General features: G+C 45.8%; 1 protein-coding gene across 3 annotated transcripts; it reads left to right on the plus strand.

Annotated features, from left to right (window-relative positions):
- Nucleotides 1-754: 754 nt before the first annotated feature.
- RFLNA (refilin A) lies at nucleotides 755-15644 on the plus strand. Of its 3 annotated transcripts, none has more exons than XM_070951076.1 (5): nucleotides 755-845; nucleotides 2393-2531; nucleotides 3409-3629; nucleotides 11517-11626; nucleotides 15285-15644. In XM_070951076.1, exons 3-5 carry the CDS (start codon nucleotides 3411-3413, stop codon nucleotides 15619-15621), a joined length of 666 nt encoding a protein of 221 aa, XP_070807177.1. In that variant the 5' UTR covers nucleotides 755-845; nucleotides 2393-2531; nucleotides 3409-3410; the 3' UTR covers nucleotides 15622-15644. The 3 variants fall into 3 exon arrangements, with proteins under 3 accessions (XP_070807177.1, XP_070807176.1, XP_070807179.1); XM_070951075.1 differs by lacking the exon at nucleotides 755-845 and adding an exon at nucleotides 1432-1486; XM_070951078.1 differs by lacking the exon at nucleotides 755-845 and adding an exon at nucleotides 1715-1772.
- Nucleotides 15645-18120: the final 2476 nt, after the last annotated feature.

The raw sequence follows: 18120 nt of genomic DNA on the forward strand, positions 1-18120 counted from the left end.
GTGTCTGTCTGTCTGTCTTCTATTAATCTTTTGAATAAAATAAAAATTCAAAAAAAAAAAGAAAAAAAAAGAAAATGGTATACATTCAAAATATGTCAGCCTAATTCATCACCCATTCATAAAAATTTTTCATCACAGATATTGGGGTTGCAATTCCTCAATCTGACCTGGAATGTTTTTGCTCTTTCTCCTTTTCTTCCCCCCCCCTCCATCAAACTAGTTTTAGCAAAATGCCCCCCCCCCCTCTATTCCTCCTCCTCTTTTCTTTACCGCCCCAAATCAAGCTGAAGGCTGCCTGTTTCCCAGATTCACTGAAGAACCGTAGCACTTTCCTTAACCACAGGGACCAAAAAAAAGGTCATAAAATCAGGCGTGACTCACTTAACAACCAACTAGCTTAGCAATGGGAATTCTAGTCCCCATTCTGGTCACAAATCGAGGACTTCTTTCCTAAATCATATTTGATTTAGCCCTCCAATAATTAAGGAGGGCTCTGGAAGCCCAATCTCCCCCCCCCCCAGCGCAACCCTCGCCCCTCTCCAAAAAGCGCACGTGTGGACGCGTCCCCACCCAGAAGCAGAAAGGGAGGGAGGAGCCGACCCCACGACCACCAAGACGAGCTTGCTGGGGAGAGGGGAGAGCGAGGGGCTGGCTCCGCTGCTCGCGAGGAGGAGGAGGAGGAGGAGGCGGGCCAGGCTCGGGGAGGGGAAAGAGGCGGCGGCGGAGGAGGAGCAGCCGGGAGGCTCCGCTCGGGGTCCGGGCCGGGCTCGCCTCGGGGACCGAAGGGAGCTGCAGCTGGAGCGGAGCCACCGCCGCCGCGCTGCAGAAGAGCTCGCCGCTCCCACGTAGGGCTTGGGGCTGGCCGGGCTCCGTTTCGCGCTGCTCCAGCCGGCCAAGGGGCTGGGAGGGAGAAGGGAGAAGGAAGGAGGGAAAGAGGGAGGGAGGGAAGGAAGGAAGGGGGGAAGGAAGGGGGGAAGAAAAGAGGGAAGGAAGGAAGGAAGGAAGAAAGGAAGGAAGGAAGGAGGGAGGGAGGGAGAGAGGGAGGGAGGGAGGGAGGGAAGGAAAGAGGAAGGGAGGAAGGAAGGAAGGAAGGAAGGAAAGAGGGAGGAAGAAGGGAGGGAAGGAGGGAGGAAAGGAAAGAGGGAGGGAGGGAGGAAGGAAGGAAGGAGGGAAAGAGAGGGAAGGAAGGAGGGAAGAAAAGAGGGAAGGAGGAAGGGAAGGAAGGAAAGAAAGGAAGGAAGGAAGGAAGGAAGGAAGGAGGGGGCGCGCCGCTGGACATCGCCCGCTAGCTCTGCGCCTTCTCCATCCTGCGCTCCGGGATCCTCCGAGCAACAGCGGAGCCGGGGCAGAGGCAGGAGGCTGGGAGAAGCAGCTGGGGACCCCCGGACACCCACCCACTTACCCGCTCACCCACTCGCCCACCCGGGCACTGGATTGCCCCGGAGCGGAGGGTGCAAACTGTGCGCCCCGGACGATGTGCGCGCTGGTGCGATCGGGGCTCCGGAGCGGGGACCTTGGCTAGGCTGGGCTGGGTTGGGGTTGGGGTCGGCTATGGGCAGAAGCGTCCCGAGGAATCTCCGCGCTCCGGTCGGGCTGGCTCGTCTTCCCCGGGACCCGTTGGAACCGGGGAGTCTCAGGCGAAGGAACTCCCAACTCTCCTGGGAACTCAACCGCGGGTCTCTGGGGCGCAGGAAGATGGACGGGTTGTTTTTTCCCCAGCCAGCTTTCCCGAAGGTTCAGAATTGGAAATGAACGTGTGGATGCAACTCAGGGTAGAGGAAGGCAGGTCGGGTCAGGGGGTGGAACGGAGCAGAAGAAGCGCCTTGAGAGGCTTTGGCCGATTCCTGGAAGGGGGGCGGAATCGTTATTTCGGGTGGAGGTTGCAGGAAGAGTGAGATGAATATTGCTCCCTCATTTCTTCTAAATTGGGTTTCTTTGTTTTTGTTTTTAAGAAGGATCTGGCTTTCCTTCAAACCCTGAAGGAGAGCGAGCCTGTCTTTGGGGCAGGCAAAAACCAGCACCTTTTCCCAATTTGGGAAAGGGCGCCAACTCTTTTGGGGGGAACCCCGCAAACTTACCTGTGGGTTTGCAACTCCGTGGTGAGCAGAATGCGGGATTTAAAGTCAAGGTTTTGGAAGACTTTGCATTCCAGTTTAAGGTTGCTAGCAGAGTCTGCAATTCTTGTTGCAGGTTGAATGTCTGTCTGTCTGTCTGTCTGTCTGTGTGAAGACCAACCCTTAGAAGCAGATGGGGGGGGGGGGCTCCAGAGGGATTGCCAGACCCCAAATCTCGGCTTGGGAGCTGTGCTGAAGATAACCGCTCTTTCATTTTGCTATTTCTCATCTTCGGATACTCTGGGTGAGACTTAATTCTTGATTCTTTTCCTTCCTAGCTTGAGCTGAGACTGGGAAAGGTCACCCCATGAGCATTGGGGGGCTTGAGACGGACTCTTCTGGACCCCCAGCAGCTCCCCCTTAATCCTGCCTCTGAGAAACAGAAGTATTGGAAGAGCCTCCTAACCACCTTTCAAGGTAGGCTGTGCTAAAAAGGACCAGCAGTATCTCAACCGTAATCTTTTGAATCTTTGACCACAGGTTTGGCCAAGAGGAAGGGGGCAGCTACCCTCTCCTGCCCCCTTGCTCTTGGCCAAACCTGGGCATTTCAGGGTCCCCCAGGCCACATCTGGCCCTTTGGCTGCCCCAGTCCAGCCTACGTGAGGTCCTTTGGAAAACAGAAATCACGTAAATTGTGCAGAAATGAATAGATTAACTATGATGCTAAAGGAAAGGGAAGATTCAGAATATTTTAAGATATGGAATACATTTTACTATTGGTTAGAAAAGGGATACAAATAAGTTTTTAAAAGAGATTTTTTAAAAAATTGTTGTAATTAGAATATTATATTTAGTGAAAAATCTTTGTAATGGACTTGGTGAGATTGAAGAGAGAAGAGAAGAAACTTTTGAAGATAACACCAAAATGTCACATGGAAGAAATGATGCACTACTATATGTTTGTTTGTCTTAAAAAATAAAAAAAAACTTTATAAAAAAAAAAGAAAAATAGAAATCACGCATAAATAAATGTACGACATGCACGCAGCAATACAACGGACGTCGTTTTTAGTTTAAAAGCCAACTGCTATTTTGTTTTGTTTTTTTCAATTTACATGCGTGCGTGCAATGCACTTTCCCACCCCTTGTCGATTTGGCTCTCCACAACAGGCCCAGTTTCTCAGGTGTGCCCCTTGGGAAAATGAATTGCCTACCCCACCCTGCTCCCCGTTCTTGCCCCCCCCAGGAAGAGGTGGATTATTATTATTATTATTATTTGGCAGCTTGGTGGATTTCATCTTCCTGACCCACTTTTCTTTCCACCTTCCTCCTCCTCCTCCCCCCCACCCCCCAGTCATGGTGGGTCACCTACAGTTCCAAGGTATGGACAACACCAACAAGGAGAAGAACCGGGAAAGCTTGCTGGACAGTCCTGATTCGGGGCTGCCCCCCAGCCCGAGCCCCCCTTTCTACTCCTTGTCTCCGGGCGGAGCTGAGAACAAAGCCGTGGACAAGAATTCCTGCACAGAAATCCTGGATCAGGGGCCCGCGAGAGATGGTCCGGAAGGGAAGCTGGTAAGTTAGGCAATGATTATTATTATTATTATTATTTTACTTTGGACTTTCTCTCTGTGTGTGTGTCTGTGAATTTGACTTTGCAATTTGCCGGCCTCGTTCAAAGAAACTCAGATTTTAATTTGGATTGCTGCAATCTTTGCAAGTAGTTTCTTGCCGAGGTGGAGGCTCTACGTGCTGTAATAGCTGAACGTGCTTTAGGTGCTGAATCATTGAAAGCCAGAGACGGTGAGTTCTAGTTCCGCCTTAGGCATGAAAGCGGGCTGGGTGACTTTGTGCCAATCACCAGGAAACTGAGAGTTGTAGTCCTGCCTTAGACATGAAAGCGGGTTGGGTGATTTTGGGCCAATCACCAAGAGAGGAAGAATTCTAGTCTCGCCTTAAGTGTGAAAACCGGCTGGGTGACTTTAAGTCAATCACCAGGAGTCTGTGAGTTCTAGTTCTACCTTAGACATGAAAGCCAGCTGGGTGACTTTGGGCCAATAACAAGAAGACAGTGAGTTGTAGTCCTGCCTTAGGCATGAAAGCGGGCTGGGTGACTTTGTGCCAATCACCAGGAGACTGGGAGTTGTAGTTTCGCCTTAGGCATGAAAGCCTTGATGGTACAGTGGTTAATGAACCCTGTTATTAACACAGCTGCCTGCAATTTCTGCTGGTTCAAATCTCTCCAAGGCTCAAGGTTGACTCAGCCTTCCATCCTTTCTAAGGTAGGTGAAATGAGGACCCAGTTTGTGGGGGCAATAAGCTGACTTTGTATAAAAAATATACAATAGAATGAAGGCTATTGCTTAACGCATTGTAAGCCGCCCTGAGTCTCCGGAGAAGGGCGGCATATAAATCAAATTAAAAAAAAAAAAAAAAAAAAAAAGCGGGCTGGGTGACTTTGTGCGAATCACCAGGAGACTGGGAGTTGTAGTCCCACCTTTGGCATGAAAGCGGGTTGGGTGACTTTGTGCCAATCACCAGGAGACTGGGAATTCTAGTCCTGCCTGAAGCACAAAAACCAGTTGGGTAACCTTGAACCAATCTCTCTCTCTCCCAGCCCAACCCACTTCACAGGGCTGTTGTTGTTGTGGGGTAAAGAGGAAGACGGATTAGATATGTTTGCCGCCTTGAGTTATTTATAAAAACGACAAAGACGGGATAAAATTAATAAAAACCAATTGCAACAACTCCATACCATTTGCTTTTCTGGAATGAATTAGCTTGGAAACCGATACTATTGGTGGACTGGTTTGCTGGTTGAACTATCACCGTTTCTCATCCAAATTGCAGGCATGGTAATGTTTCTATTATTTTTTTAAAAAAAATTCCCAGATGTCTGATTGCTTGACCATCGGCTAGTCATTAAATACTGAAATATTTGGTTTAATTATGTTTTGCATCCGGAACATTATATATATATAGGAATCCAGTTTTGTTCTATTTTCTTATTTGGAAGACGAGTCTCGTTTCACACAACAAGGGTGGGGCTCAGCAGGCCAAGTTTCTGCAGGATATTATATTGGCTGGGCCAGTGTGTTTGTGGAAAGTTTCAGGTTCCCAGTCCTCATGGAGGAGAGAGAGAGAGAGTGGGAGAGAGTCAAAAGCATGAGGAAGCGTCTAGATTAACCAAAACGGATTAAGGTTGTGAAATGCTAAGGACGAAGGCGGAACGTGTTATCTCCTAAAATAATTAATTGGGCGGTATCCCCTCGCACGCTAAATTAATTAGCAAGCCATAGTTACGTGTTTTGTAAGTTCTGTAAGTTCTGTAACATCTGTAAGTTCTTCACCACACTGAGGACAAGTGTCCTGTGCATTTAGCCACGACCGGAGCAAAATGTGGGCGAGTGGACATTTTGGTCTGTGTGGGTTTGTGTGAAAACCAGTTGCAATTCATCCATGAGCTCAGCGGAGCTCAGTTCCATGGATTTAACAGTGACAGAGTTGGAAGGGGCCTTGGAGGTCATCTAGTCCAACTTAGGGATTCGAACCGCTGAACTGCCGACCTTTCTGATCGACAAGCTTAGTGTCTTAGCCACTGAGCCACCTACTACAGAAAGTCTACAAATTTCTAAGTACAGAAAGAAAAAGAAAAAAAAATTAGAATTTTCCAGAGCGCGAGCTTTACTTCTTCCGGCGATCAGATTAAAAAATGAAGAGGCCCTACAGTTTTTTAACCCTAACCCTAAACATCAAAGGAAAAGAAGACTCGGAATATTTTATTCATTTCATTTCATTTCATGTCATGTCATTTCATTTCATTTCTATACCGCCCTACTCCCGAAGGACTCAGGGCGGTGAACAGGCACAAGATAAAACACATAAAATACAAAAATTTAAGAGCAGAAGTAAAATCGAATTAAATCAATTTAGCCCAAGACAATTTAAAACCCCAGGTTAAGAACAAATTAAAATTTACATTAAAATTTACATTAAATTTTATAACATGGGAACTATTCTACAAATGATTAATTGACAGAGACTGAGAATAGAGGAGTGAATTTATGTGATATATAGACTACATGAGAAAGAAAAACTGATGGATAAATATTTTGAGGGTTGTATAATCGATACTAGTATAGTATACTTTTCTAAAATAGTATACTTTTCAATAACAATTGATATTATCGCATATATATTAATATATCAAGCTGATGAAGGGAGGAGAACTTGTGGCTCAGAGGTTAATACAACTGCCTAACATGCAGGCAGTCCAAGTTTGAATCCAAGGAAGGGTAGAGCTAGCTGATGAGAGCTAAATAGCTTGAAATAGATCTATACTAGTCTCCCTTTAACAGGGAAATATAAATTTGGTATTTGTATATATTATAATGATTATGATGATGTTTATATGTTAACACTTTGGACACCTAGAAAACACACTGTTCAACAGAGAAATGGAATATGTGATATAAAACAAAAATATTTAACAACAACAACAAGAATTTTCCAGAGTCCGAGCTTTACTTGTTCCGGCAGTCAGATTAAAAAATGAAGAGGCCCTACAGTTTTGTTTTGTTTTTTAAATTGTCTTTATGGCAGACTTTCCTTGGGAAAATTGAGGTCTTGGCAGGTCCCCTCCCCTCAGTTGGCTGGCGGAAACTTGCTAATCTGTCCCTCTCTAAACAAACAAAGGAGGAAAAAAACAAAATCTTTGGGTTCTGGATTTGCAACCTCAAGGAACCCCAAGGAATTGATTTCTGTAACACAGAAACCATTGGCTGGCTTGAAAAAGAGCTAGCCAAGATTCACATTAAACCCAGTTTAAGGATGTGCTGGATTTTTAATTTTTTTTAAAACCTGTCTCCGGGTTGAGCATCTTGGCGTGAGGATTTTCTGAATTTGTATACTTCTCGGATCTTCTTAGGAAAAGTCACAAGTTGTGTTTGCGAGTGAATCCCTTACAGGTAGTCCTCGTTTTACGGCCACAGTTGGGAGCAGAATTTCCCTTTGCTAAGCAAGGCCTAGGTTTTGTGAAGCGAGTCGCCTCCGATTTCACCTCCTTTTTTCATCATGGTTCTTAAGCGAATCCCGGCCGTCGTTAAGTGACTTGTGCGGCCGTTAAGCGAATCCGGCTTCCCATGTTGACTTTTGCTTATCAGAAGCTGGCTGGGAAGGTGGCAAATGGTGATCGCGTGACCCCAGGATTATAGATTACATATAAACAGAGTTGGAAGGGACCTTGTAGCAGTAGTGGGATTCAGCCGGTTCGCACCACTTCGGGAGAACCGGCTGTTAACTTTCTGAGCAGTTTGGCAAACTGGTTGTTGGAAGAAATCATTAGGGCAGAGAACCGGTTGTTAAATTACGTGAATCCCATCACTGCCTTGTAGGTCATCTAGTCCAACCCTCTACCCACCCAAGCAGGAAACCCTACACCATTTCTGACACATGGTAGTCCATCAGACGAATGCAGCAACTGTCATAAATGCCAAGTGCCCGAATTTTGAACACGTGACCATGGGGATGGGTGACCATGGGCAATGGTTGTAAGTGCGAGAACCGGCAAAAAGTCACTTTTTTCAGTGCCATTGTAACTCTGAAAGTTTGCTAGCCCTCCTGCGTTGATCCTTCTCTTGATGGCTCCTCCTGGATTTGCCAGAAAAGAGAGTCAAACCTATCAATCAGAACAGAGCTGGGAGGGATTTTGGAGGTCATCTAGTCCAGCCCCCTGCTCAAGCAGGAGAACTTATACCATATCAGATAATTGACTGTCTAATCTCTTCTTCAAAACCTCCAGTGATGGAGCGCCCACAATTTCTGGAGGCCAGCTGTTCCACTGGTTAATTGTCCTCACTGTTGGGAAGTTTCTCCTTAATTCCGGGTTGCTTCTCTCCTTGATTATTTTCCACCCATTGTTTCTTGTCCTGCCCTCCAGTGCTTTGGAAAATAATTTGACCCCCTTTTCTTCGTGGCAGCCCCTCAAATACTGGAAGACTGCTATCATGTCACCCCTAATTCTTCTTTTCTCTAGACTAAACATATCCAGTTCCTGCAACCGTTCTTCATATGTTTTATTCTCCAGGCCTTTGATCATCTTCGTTGCTCTTCTCTGGCATCTCCTAGTGGTCTCCCAACCCTGCTTAAATCCAAGCCTGCTTCAGCTTTTCCAAATCAGTCCTCTCCTGCGTCCTTAAGGAAGTCCTCAACCTATGACCAGAATTGGGAGTAGTGTTGCCATTGCTCTTAGCCAGATCCAAGACCTGCAACCATTCTTCGTATGTTTTAGTCTCCAGGCCTTTGATCATCCTAGTTGCTCTTCTTTGCACTTTTTCTTCCCCCAAAAGTCTCAACCTCTTTTTTCATAATGCGGTGACCAAAACTGGATGCAGGATTCCGGGTGGGGGCTCTGGAAATCATGGCCACGAAGGCGTTATGCCTTGCAGGAAGCGCCTTCCCCAATTTCTTCAGAGTGTCCCATTCCTGCTGCCTTGGCACCGAGCTAAGATTCCTTGGCCTAAGATTGTTTTTATTTTGGGTTGGTGTTTTGTTTTGTTTTGTTTTTTTCTTTCTTTCTTTCTTCATTTTTTTGGCCAGGGGTGCCTCTAGTTCTGGCACCACGTATCGGTTGCATTGCTAGGATTTCAAGCCTTCGTCTGTTTGTGGTTACTGAAATTGTGCCTGGCAGGCTTGCTGTAGAAGTGTGTGGTGTATCTCTGCGTTTAACCCCTCAAGGGTAGCTTGATTCCCGCGGTGGTAGAAATAGAAATTGTGTTTTTTGGGGGGGGGGCACTTTAGACCCAAGATTCACAAGGCTTCCCTTGTTTTGCCTCTGACAACTGGAAGATCCAGAACAGAATGAAAAGTCCTGCTCAACCATCGATTTCATATTTAAGTTGCATCGCTGTTCTGCGCTCCTCCTGGTTTGGGTCTCCTCTCTTCTTTGAGCTGCTAAAACCCCTCTGAATTCTCCCCGACTTTTCCTGTATCGGCAGGTAAATGTAAAAGGAGCATATATTTCAGAGAGAAAAGTTGTGCTGGTTCTAAAAGGAAATATTAGGGAGAAAAAAGCTCGTTCCTCGTTCCGCACAGAATCCGGAAGACATTCCTGTCAACTTTCAAACAATGCCAAGCAAAGTGCTAGTCCCTAAGAACTTTGCGTATGAGATGCTTTCTGTTTTTTTTTTTTTTTTTTTTTTCCAGGCTTTCAGTCAGGGCTTTTAATTCAGTGCCGATTTCCCTTATCTTTTTGCAATGAATGTCATTTTGTTTGCTCATAGTTCAGGGTTTTATTTTCAGGGAAGTTTGATTCTCTCTAGGTTGTCTGATGTTCTTCCTTCCTTCCTCCCTTCCTCCATCCCTCCCTCCTTTTCTGTCCTTCCTTCTTCCTCCCTCCTTTTCTGACCTTTCTTCCTTCCTCCATCCCTCCCTCCTTTTCTGTCCTTTCTTTCTTTCTTTCTTTTTTCTTTCTTTCTTTCTTTCTCTTTCTTTCTTTCTTCCTTCCTTCCTCCTTCTCTCCCTCTGTTTCTGTCCTCCCTCCCTTCTTTTCTGAACTTCCTTCCTTCCTTTCTCCTTCCCTCCCTCTGTTTCTGTCCTTCCTTCCTCCCTCCTTTTCTGTCCTTTCTTTCTTTCTTTCTTTCTTTCTTTCTTTCTTTCTTTCTTTCTTTCTTTCTTTCTTTCTTTCTTCCTCCCTCCCTCCCTCATGTTCTGTCCCTTCTTTCTTCCTCCTTCCCTCCCTTCATTTCTCTTCTTCCTCCCTCCCTCCTTGTCCTTCCTCCCTCCCTCCTTGTCTTTCCTTCCTTCCTTCCTTCCTTCCTTCCTTCCTTCCTTCCTTCCTTCCTTCCTCCCTCCCTCCCTCCCTCCGCCCCTCCCTCCCTCCCTCATTGTGCTTGGAAATTTTTTCTTCTCCAGGCAGTTCAAGGGAAAAATACACCTGCTGCTCTTTAATATCCTTTCTTTCTGTTTGCACCAGGAAGATTTAGGACGATTGTTGCTCCTGATTGGAGCCCTGAGTCAACACACTCTGCACACATCCAAAACCTGCATTGTTCTCTGTTTCGTTTTGATGCTCCCTGGAGTATGTAAACAGCCTTATGCATCTCTGGATACTGATAAAGGCTGCTATCCAGAAAATTCCCATCTGCTATTTCATAAATCTCATGCCAAAATATCATCTTGGGTTTTTTTTTTCCTTCATGCAAATTGCCCCCTGCAGCTGGGAATGCTGCAGCCTTTATGCGTAACCAATTAAAGGGAAGATTTCCAGATGTTTTAGAACAGTATCTCTTAACTTCGGCAATTTTAAAATATGTGGACTTCAACGCCCAGCATTCTCCATGAGCCATGAGGAATTCTGAGAGTTGAAGTCCATCCGTCTTCAAGTTGCCAAGTTCGGAAAACATTTGACCAACCCTAATCTCTTGGAAGTTCAAATGGTCTCTTCAGTCACAAGTGGAAGACTACTGTACAACTACAACTAGTATCAGATTAATAGAGTTGGAAGGGACTTTGTAGGTCATCTAGTCTAACCCTCCGCCCAAGCAGGAGATCTTACACCATTCATGACAGATGGCAGTCCAGTCTCTTCTTGAAAGCTTCCAGGGATGAAGCTCCCACAACTTCTGAAGGCAACTTCTGTTCCATTGGTTGATTGTTCTCCCTGTCAGGAAATTCCTCCTTATTTCCAGGTTGAATCTCTCCTTCATCACTTTCCATCCAGTATTCCTTGTCTGGCCTTCAGGTATCTTGGAAAACAACTTGACCCCCTCCTCTCTATGGCAGCCCCTCAAATATTGGAAGCCTGCTATCCTGTCTCCCCTGGTCCTTCTTTTCATTAAATTAGACGTACCCAGTTCCTGCAACCGTTCTTCGTATGTTTTAGCCTCCAGTCCCCTCATCATCCTGGTTGCTCTTCTCTGCACTCTTTCTAGAGTCTCAAACATCTTTTTTTATAGTGTGGTGACCAAAACTGGATGCAGGATTCTAGGTGTGGTCTTACTAAGGCTTGATAGAGTGATATTAGTGTTTATTATTTATTTATTTATTTAATATAACTTATATGCCGCCCTATCTCCATAGGACTCAGGGCGGCTCACAACAATTAAAACAAACCAATAAAAACATAAAATACATACATAAACAAATATTAAAACCCGTTAAAATAATCGAAAACCCCCTCAGTCCAGGCTAGGTGCCGCGAACAGCCATGTTTTAAATTCGTGGTGGAAGGTACGGAGGTCAGGAGCCGGCCGGAGCCTCAGGGGGAGCTGATTCCAACTCTACCTCCCTTGATTGTATCCGAAAATAAAATTTTGTGGGCCTGTCTACATCTGCCTTATGATGCTGAGTGGTTTCTGCAACACGGATGGAATTCAGAGTGGTTTATAAGGACCAGAATGTTGATGGATTTGTTCCCCTTCTTCTATTATTCCTGGTTGATTTCCTGCCTTTCTCTCCCTACAGATTCCTTATGTGTTTCTGAACTCCTACGCTTCTGAAATCAGACCTCGAATGTACCCGGTGTTTTTCGGAGAAAGCATAGAGGTCAACCCTGAGCCGGCACAGGAAATCAGGTAACAAGACAGCTTGCTCTTGGGTGCGCCTTCGGTCTTTCTCCACCTCCTGCAAGAAAAGAAATACAAGTTGCAGAATTTATGGATGGATTTGAGGGCTGTTTTAATGCAATGGTTTTGTGGGAATGAGGAAGGATGGGAAACGATGGCTTGGACTGTGGGGTCCTTGGGGCTCTCCGAGCTTGGTGGTTTTCTTGCAGATGTTTCATGACCCAACTAGGTAACATCATCAGTGTTAGAAGAGAGAGTGGTTTGTGGGTGGGAGGAGGAGGAGGAGGAGGAGGAACTGTGGGGTCATTGATGCTCTCTGAGCTGGGTGGTTTTCTGACAGACATTTCATGACCCAACTAGGTAACATCATCAGTGCTAGAAGAGAGTGGGCTTGCTGTTTGTTTATACACAAACAATAAACAATAACCCAATCAAGGAACTACCAAGAAGAGATCAATGCTCCCACCAATACTGACAGGGCAAGTAACTTATATATAAACAGAGAACAAACCCCTCTCCCTCCTAGCAGTGATGATGTTACCTAGTTGGGTCATGAGACATCTGCAAGAAAACCACCAAGCTCGGAGATGGACCACTTAGTCCTCCTCTTCCTCCTGCTCTTCCACACACACCCTGCACTGATGATCTTAGCTAGTTGGGTCATGAAACGTTTGCAAGAAAACAACCAAGCTCAGAGAGCCCCAAGGACCCCACAGTCCTCGTCCTCCTCCTCCCCCCAAACCCCACTCCCTTCTAGCACTGATGATGTTACCTAGTTGGGTCATGAAACGTTTGCAAGAAAACAACCAAGCTGAGAAAGGACCCCACAGTTCAGCCCTGAGTTGCAATTATTCTCTTCTGTTGCTAGCAATGCCTGAACTTCAAAGAGAGGGAGATGAAGGTGGGAAGCACTTAGGTCTTGCATTGCATTTATCTCAAGATCTGAAGCAGAAAATTGGGCCTTGAGTTCTGTGCATCGAAATGGGTAGGGAGATAAATGGGCTTGCAGCTTGACGCCTCCCTGCTGAAATCAAATTATCTCCCACGCCTTAAACGTTCCCCCAAAGGGGTCATCGCCAAAGGTAGGGATGGGCTGAAAATATCCCAGCCACATTTTGCAGGGCGGTGTAGCTGCTAAGTCGCTGGGAACTTATTTGAAAGATAAATCTGCAAAGAGGCTGCCAACTGTGGGTACCTTTTTTTTTTTATTAGTATTATTTTTTTCCCCCAATTGTCTCCTCCACCCAGCCTGGTGTTTTCCCCACCAAATTCTCTGCAGGGCTCTGAACTGACTGCAAAACTCATTAAACAGATTGTGTTTCGCCTGCTCTGCTCCGGGCCAAGCCTGGTTGAGGGCGTTGGCAGATGCTAAACGCCACGCCTGGCGTTTAATCTTTTTATACCAGGGCTGCAGTTGCTTCAGCTACTGCTGATTTTTTCCCAGAGAGAGAGAGAGAGAGAGAGAGAGCAGAGAAGAGAGAGAGAGGAGAGGAGAGAAGAAAGAGAGAGGAGATAAAGAAGAGAGGGAGAGAGGAGAGGAGAGAGAGGAGAGAGAAGAGAGGAGAGGAAAGAAAGAAGCGAGAGAGGAGAGAAAGAAGAGAGAGAGGAGAGAAAGAAGAGAGAGGAGAGGAGAGAAGAGAGAGGAGAGAAAGAGAGAGGAGAGGAGAGAGAGAGGAGAGGAAGGAGAGAGGAGAAGAGAGAGGAGAGGAAGGAGAGAGAGAAAGAAGAGAGAGAGGAGAGGAGAGAAGAGAAGAGAAGAGAAGAGAAGAGAAGAGAAGAGAAGAGAAAAGAGAAGAGAAGAGAAGAGAAGAGAAGAGAGAGACAAGAGAAAGGAAAGAGAAGAGAGAAAGAAGAGAAAGAGAGGAGAGGAGAGGAGAGGGGGAGAGAGAGAGAGAGAGAGAGAGAGAGAGAGAGAGAGAGAGAGAGAGAGAGAGAGAGAGAGAGAGAGAGAGAGAGAGACGGAAGCAGCAAATTGCCCACAGCCAGTTTTCTGTTGAAAAGAGCTGTTTTTCTTAGAGCAGAAAAGCTTGCTACTTCATTGGCTTTGCCAAAAACTGTCAAAAGTGCCGTTGGCCAACTTGCTAATCATGGAATTATAGAATTGGGAAGCGGGTTCTCGAGGTCATCAAGTCCAGCCCGTTGGCGTAGGCAAGGATCGAAATAAAAGATGGCTAACAGAAGGCTTTCTGGGCTCAGCATGAAGATTATCTGGCAGAGGGGAGCAAACCACCTCCTTAAAAATAGTGTTTCTCAACCTTGAGAACTTTAAGACAGGAGGACTTCAAGTGTTCACGGCATATTCACGTTGCCAAGATTGACAAACAGTGCCCTCAAAATGTCTTCCGGTTAAGGTTTAGAAATGGGTTAGTTAGTCCAATATTTTCCAATCTTGGCAACTTCAAGATGGATGGAGGTCAACTCCCAGAATTCCCCAACCATGGGGAATCGTGGGAGTTGAAGTCCACCCTTTTCAACTCCCAAAAGTTTTGAAAGCCATGGCTGAGAAACACAGGTTTAGACAATTTTCCAGAACATTCCTGTGGAGAAAGAGGATGGAAGACCAAGCAGAAATAACAGCCCTTCAGAAAAAAACAGGAATAGCTATTCCAAGCCAGAGAACTATAGTGGTGTGGCCTACCTCAAGGGCAGACACACCACTGAAGAGACCCTCAGAAGGTTGAGTTTGGAGGTTGAATTTGGGGTTGATACAGCTAACAAAGTTCAATGAGAAGCATTCATCATCATCATCACCAGAGGTTTCGAGGGTGCTTTCTAAAAAGGCAACTGAACTTCCTTGGGGTTTTTTTTCCGTGAAAATCTTTTGCTTCTCATCCAAGATGCTTCTTCCGTTCTAAGGAATGGTGGGGGATTCTTCAGTTAGAACGGAAGAAGCTTCTTGGATGGGAAGCAAAATGTTTTCAAGGGAAAAAAAACCCAAGAAAGTCCAGTTGCCTTTTGGAAAAGCGCCTTTGGGACAACCAGGACCTGGGTGATTGAGAATCTCTGTAGACTTCACCAGGGCTCTTCTAGTCAACCTATTCTCCAAAGCACCTGAAGGCAGGACAAGAAGCAGTGGGTGGAAACTAATCAAGGAGAGAAGCAACCTAGAACTAAGGAGAAATTCCCTGACAGTTAGAACAATTCATCAGTGGAACAACCTGCCTCCAGAAGTTGTGAATGCTCCAACACTGGAAGTTTTTAAGAAGATGTTGGATAACCATTTGTCTGAAGTGGTGTAGGGTTTCCTGCCTGACCAGGGGGTTGGACTAGAAGACCTCCAAGGTCCCTTCCAACTCTGTTATTCTATTCTATTCTATTCTATTCTATTCTATTCTATTCTATTCTATTCTATTCTATTCTATTCTATTCTATTCTATTCTATTCTACCCTACCCTACCCTACCCTACCCTACCCTACTCTACCCTACCCACTCTATTCTACTCTACTCTATTCTACTCTATTCTACTCTACTCTACTCTACTCTGTTCTACTCTACTCTGTTCTATTCTATTCTATTCTATTCTATTCTATTCTATTCTATTCTATTCTATTCTATTCTATTCTATTCTATTCTATTCTATTTGTTGTTGTTAGCTGTGACAGATGCTGGCTTAGATCCACCAGGATTTCCCCCTCCCCTCCTTACCTTCTCTTTCCCCTCTCCCAGGTGCAATTCGGAGATCAAGTACAGCTCGGAGAAACACTACCGGGATGACATCTTCTACCACCCCACGCCAACCATCACCACCTACCGAGAGTCTGTCACGGTGGCCCCCAACTGCACTTGGCGCAACTACAAGTCTCAGCTCCTTTTCGAGCCTCGTCAGAAGCCTCTCCGGTATCAAAGCACAACCATCATTTTCCCCAAACGTGCCAGAAACCTTTACCGGACCACGCTCAACTACCAGCTGGGCTGTGCCAAGCGGTGGTTTGCCTCCAGCGTCCAACTCGCCTTGTGCGAGGACAACAACACCTACCTGACGCATCCGGAGAACTTGTCCTAGGCTTTCTGGAAGGTCGGGCTAGGCTACACCGTCCATCTATGGCATAGGTCCACCTCTTGGAGACACATTTATGGACTTCATCATCCCTCGGCTGAAGGCATCTCAGAGACGTCCGTCCGCAGGGTTACAATTTCATCCTTTGCCGAATCGATTGTGGGCCATGCCAAGTGTCTTTCACACTTCCAAGAACCAGTTGGAGGAGAGAGCGTCCTCTGAAGATGTTATTTATGTAGCACTTAAATGCCGCTTTTTAATCCAGAAGGCTGTCTTTAGTACTTTGCTATTTAAATCTCTCTAAAGTATGAAACTTTTTTGAAGATTTCCCCGGTGCTTTTAGGAGGTTTTTTCCCCTTGGAAAAAAAGTATTATCCAAGAATCTCATTGGCCAATTGAGCAATCATCATCATCATTTAACGACCCCATAATCCCTTGCGGGGTGGAATCTGGGCAACTGAATGGAACTAGCAGAGTGTTTGAATGGCCGGATGCTCTTCCTGTTGCCAGTGCAGAGTTTTGTTCAGCAGATGTATTCTCATCGTGCCCAGAGAGAGAAAAACACCCGCCTCTACCTAGGATCGAACTCACCGCCTCCTGATTATGAGGCGAGAGCTCTGCCCCTAGGCCACCACGCCACTCATTGGCCAATCGAGCAGTCTAAGTGTTGATTTCATCTGGGGGATATTATTGGAAAGTGTCAAGATCACCATGATGGGATTAACACATAAAATGGAGGAATTTTACGCAAGAGTTATGCATGATAAGCTTTTCGGGGGTGGAGCCAACAGTTGTCTTGGACCAAATGTCTATTCCCCCCCCCAAAAAAAAAACATTCTATGAAAAAAAGCGTTTCAAATTCATAATTTCAAGAGTTCGCCTCTCTAAAACGTCTGGGAAGGATTTTCAGAGGAGAACCGGAAGTGAATGCATGGAAACCTGAAGGACAAATGACTTCACATTTCCAGCCGTTAGGTAACCAAAGAACCGGAAGAAGGGGGGAAAAAAAAACTTTGCATATGCTCCGCAACCAACTCCTTGCTATTATATTTCCTGCTTTTAAAGATTGGGATTTTCAGCATTTTGAATGCTGCAGAAATCTGCACCACCATTAGAAGTAGCAAAACAAAGAGAGATACTGATTTGATCTTTCTCCGTCGGCTTTAAAACAAACCAAACCAAACCAAAGGAAAAAAAAAAGCTTTAGAAAGGAAATGAAATCCGAATGAATCTTTTGGGGTGATCTGAAATTCAGAACGTCGGAGAAATTTTTAACCATGAATGATGGTTAAACTAACTGGCTCGGTGAACGATGGCCAACGCAGTTTTAAATTTTCAATTTGTGGGGTATTTAAGACTAGAGCAATGGAAACAAGAGGAGAAATTAGAAATGTGTGTGGTTGATAGGTGGAAGATTATAGAGAGGCCTCAGTTTCCCAGAAATGGTTTGGGAAATAAATCATTGTGGATAGTCCTTGACTTACGACCACAGTTGGGAGCAGAACTCTCCATTGCTAAGCAATGTTCAGTGAATTGTGCCTGATTGACGACCTTTTTGCCACCGTTGTTAAGTGAATCCCTGCAGTTGTAATGTCAATCATGCGGTCGTTAAGCGAACAACCAAACTTCCCCTACCCCCCCCCCATTGACTCTGCTTGTAGGAAGCAAAGCCAGGAAGGTCACAAACATCGATCCCCTGACCAGAGACACTGCAACCAGGGCGGTCGTAAATGCGAGGAACGGTCGCGAGTCACTTTCGTAACTCTGGATGGCCTTTCCAACTGTTTTGGAGCCCATCGGGGTCTCCTGTAGTCACAGACACAGCCCCAAACTAAACGACAGAATCGTGACGCCTTAGAGACTGAAAACAGCGGCCCTCCAAAGAATTTAAACCAAGTCTTTGCGTTTAAAAATTTGCATTATTTGAAGGGTGGTGGGGAAAAAAGACGCCGATATGAACGGGAGGTTTCCCAGGATTGGATTGCAGCTTTTTTTTTTGCTTTTTTTTTGGGGGTGGGGGGGAAGGAATAAAATCAACCTTCAGCTGCGGCAAAGTTGCTTTTTGAAGAACCAAGCTGACAAGATTGGGGAAATCCAAGGCTTCCTGCCAAGGAGCTGAAATTCTCCCGTTTGTTTTCCTCCCTTGCATTCCTCTTCTTCCGTTTCTCACAAGGAGCGAGCCTGCTCAGGCCCTACACCCTCACCCAGGTGGTTTAGATTAGACCCCCCCTGTCTCCCCCCCCATGCAAAATATCCAGAAGGAAAGATGGCAAACCCGTTGCAGTGAGTCGAATGCCGGTTTCTGCACCCCATTGCATCCAAGGCCGGTTTTGAGCGGAGTTTTTTTTTTTTTTCTCTTGGGCCGACGCAACTCGGTTGGACGTAGCCCCAAATCTCACAATTCAGGAGCTCGGAGGGTGGATTTGGGGTGTCTTTTCAGCTGAAAGGGCCTTTTTTTTTCTTGCAGCTGTAGAAAGTAGACTTTCTACAGCTACCAGCCGAACA

Source organism: Pituophis catenifer, unplaced genomic scaffold (genome assembly GCF_029215685.1).
Source record: "Pituophis catenifer annectens isolate HBS135680 unplaced genomic scaffold, rPitCat1.0.hap2 SCAF_10, whole genome shotgun sequence".
NCBI lineage: Eukaryota > Metazoa > Chordata > Lepidosauria > Squamata > Colubridae > Pituophis > Pituophis catenifer.

Bases quoted from the DNA above. Each gene is read 5' to 3' on its own strand.
- RFLNA (XM_070951076.1), top strand. From the start codon at position 3,411: ATGGTGGGTCACCTACAGTTCCAAGGTATGGACAACACCAACAAGGAG. The intron at 3,630-11,516 runs GTAAGTTAGGCA...CTCTCCCTACAG, and splicing joins ATGGTCCGGAAGGGAAGCTG to ATTCCTTATGTGTTTCTGAA. The intron at 11,627-15,284 runs GTAACAAGACAG...CCCCTCTCCCAG, and splicing joins GAGCCGGCACAGGAAATCAG to GTGCAATTCGGAGATCAAGT.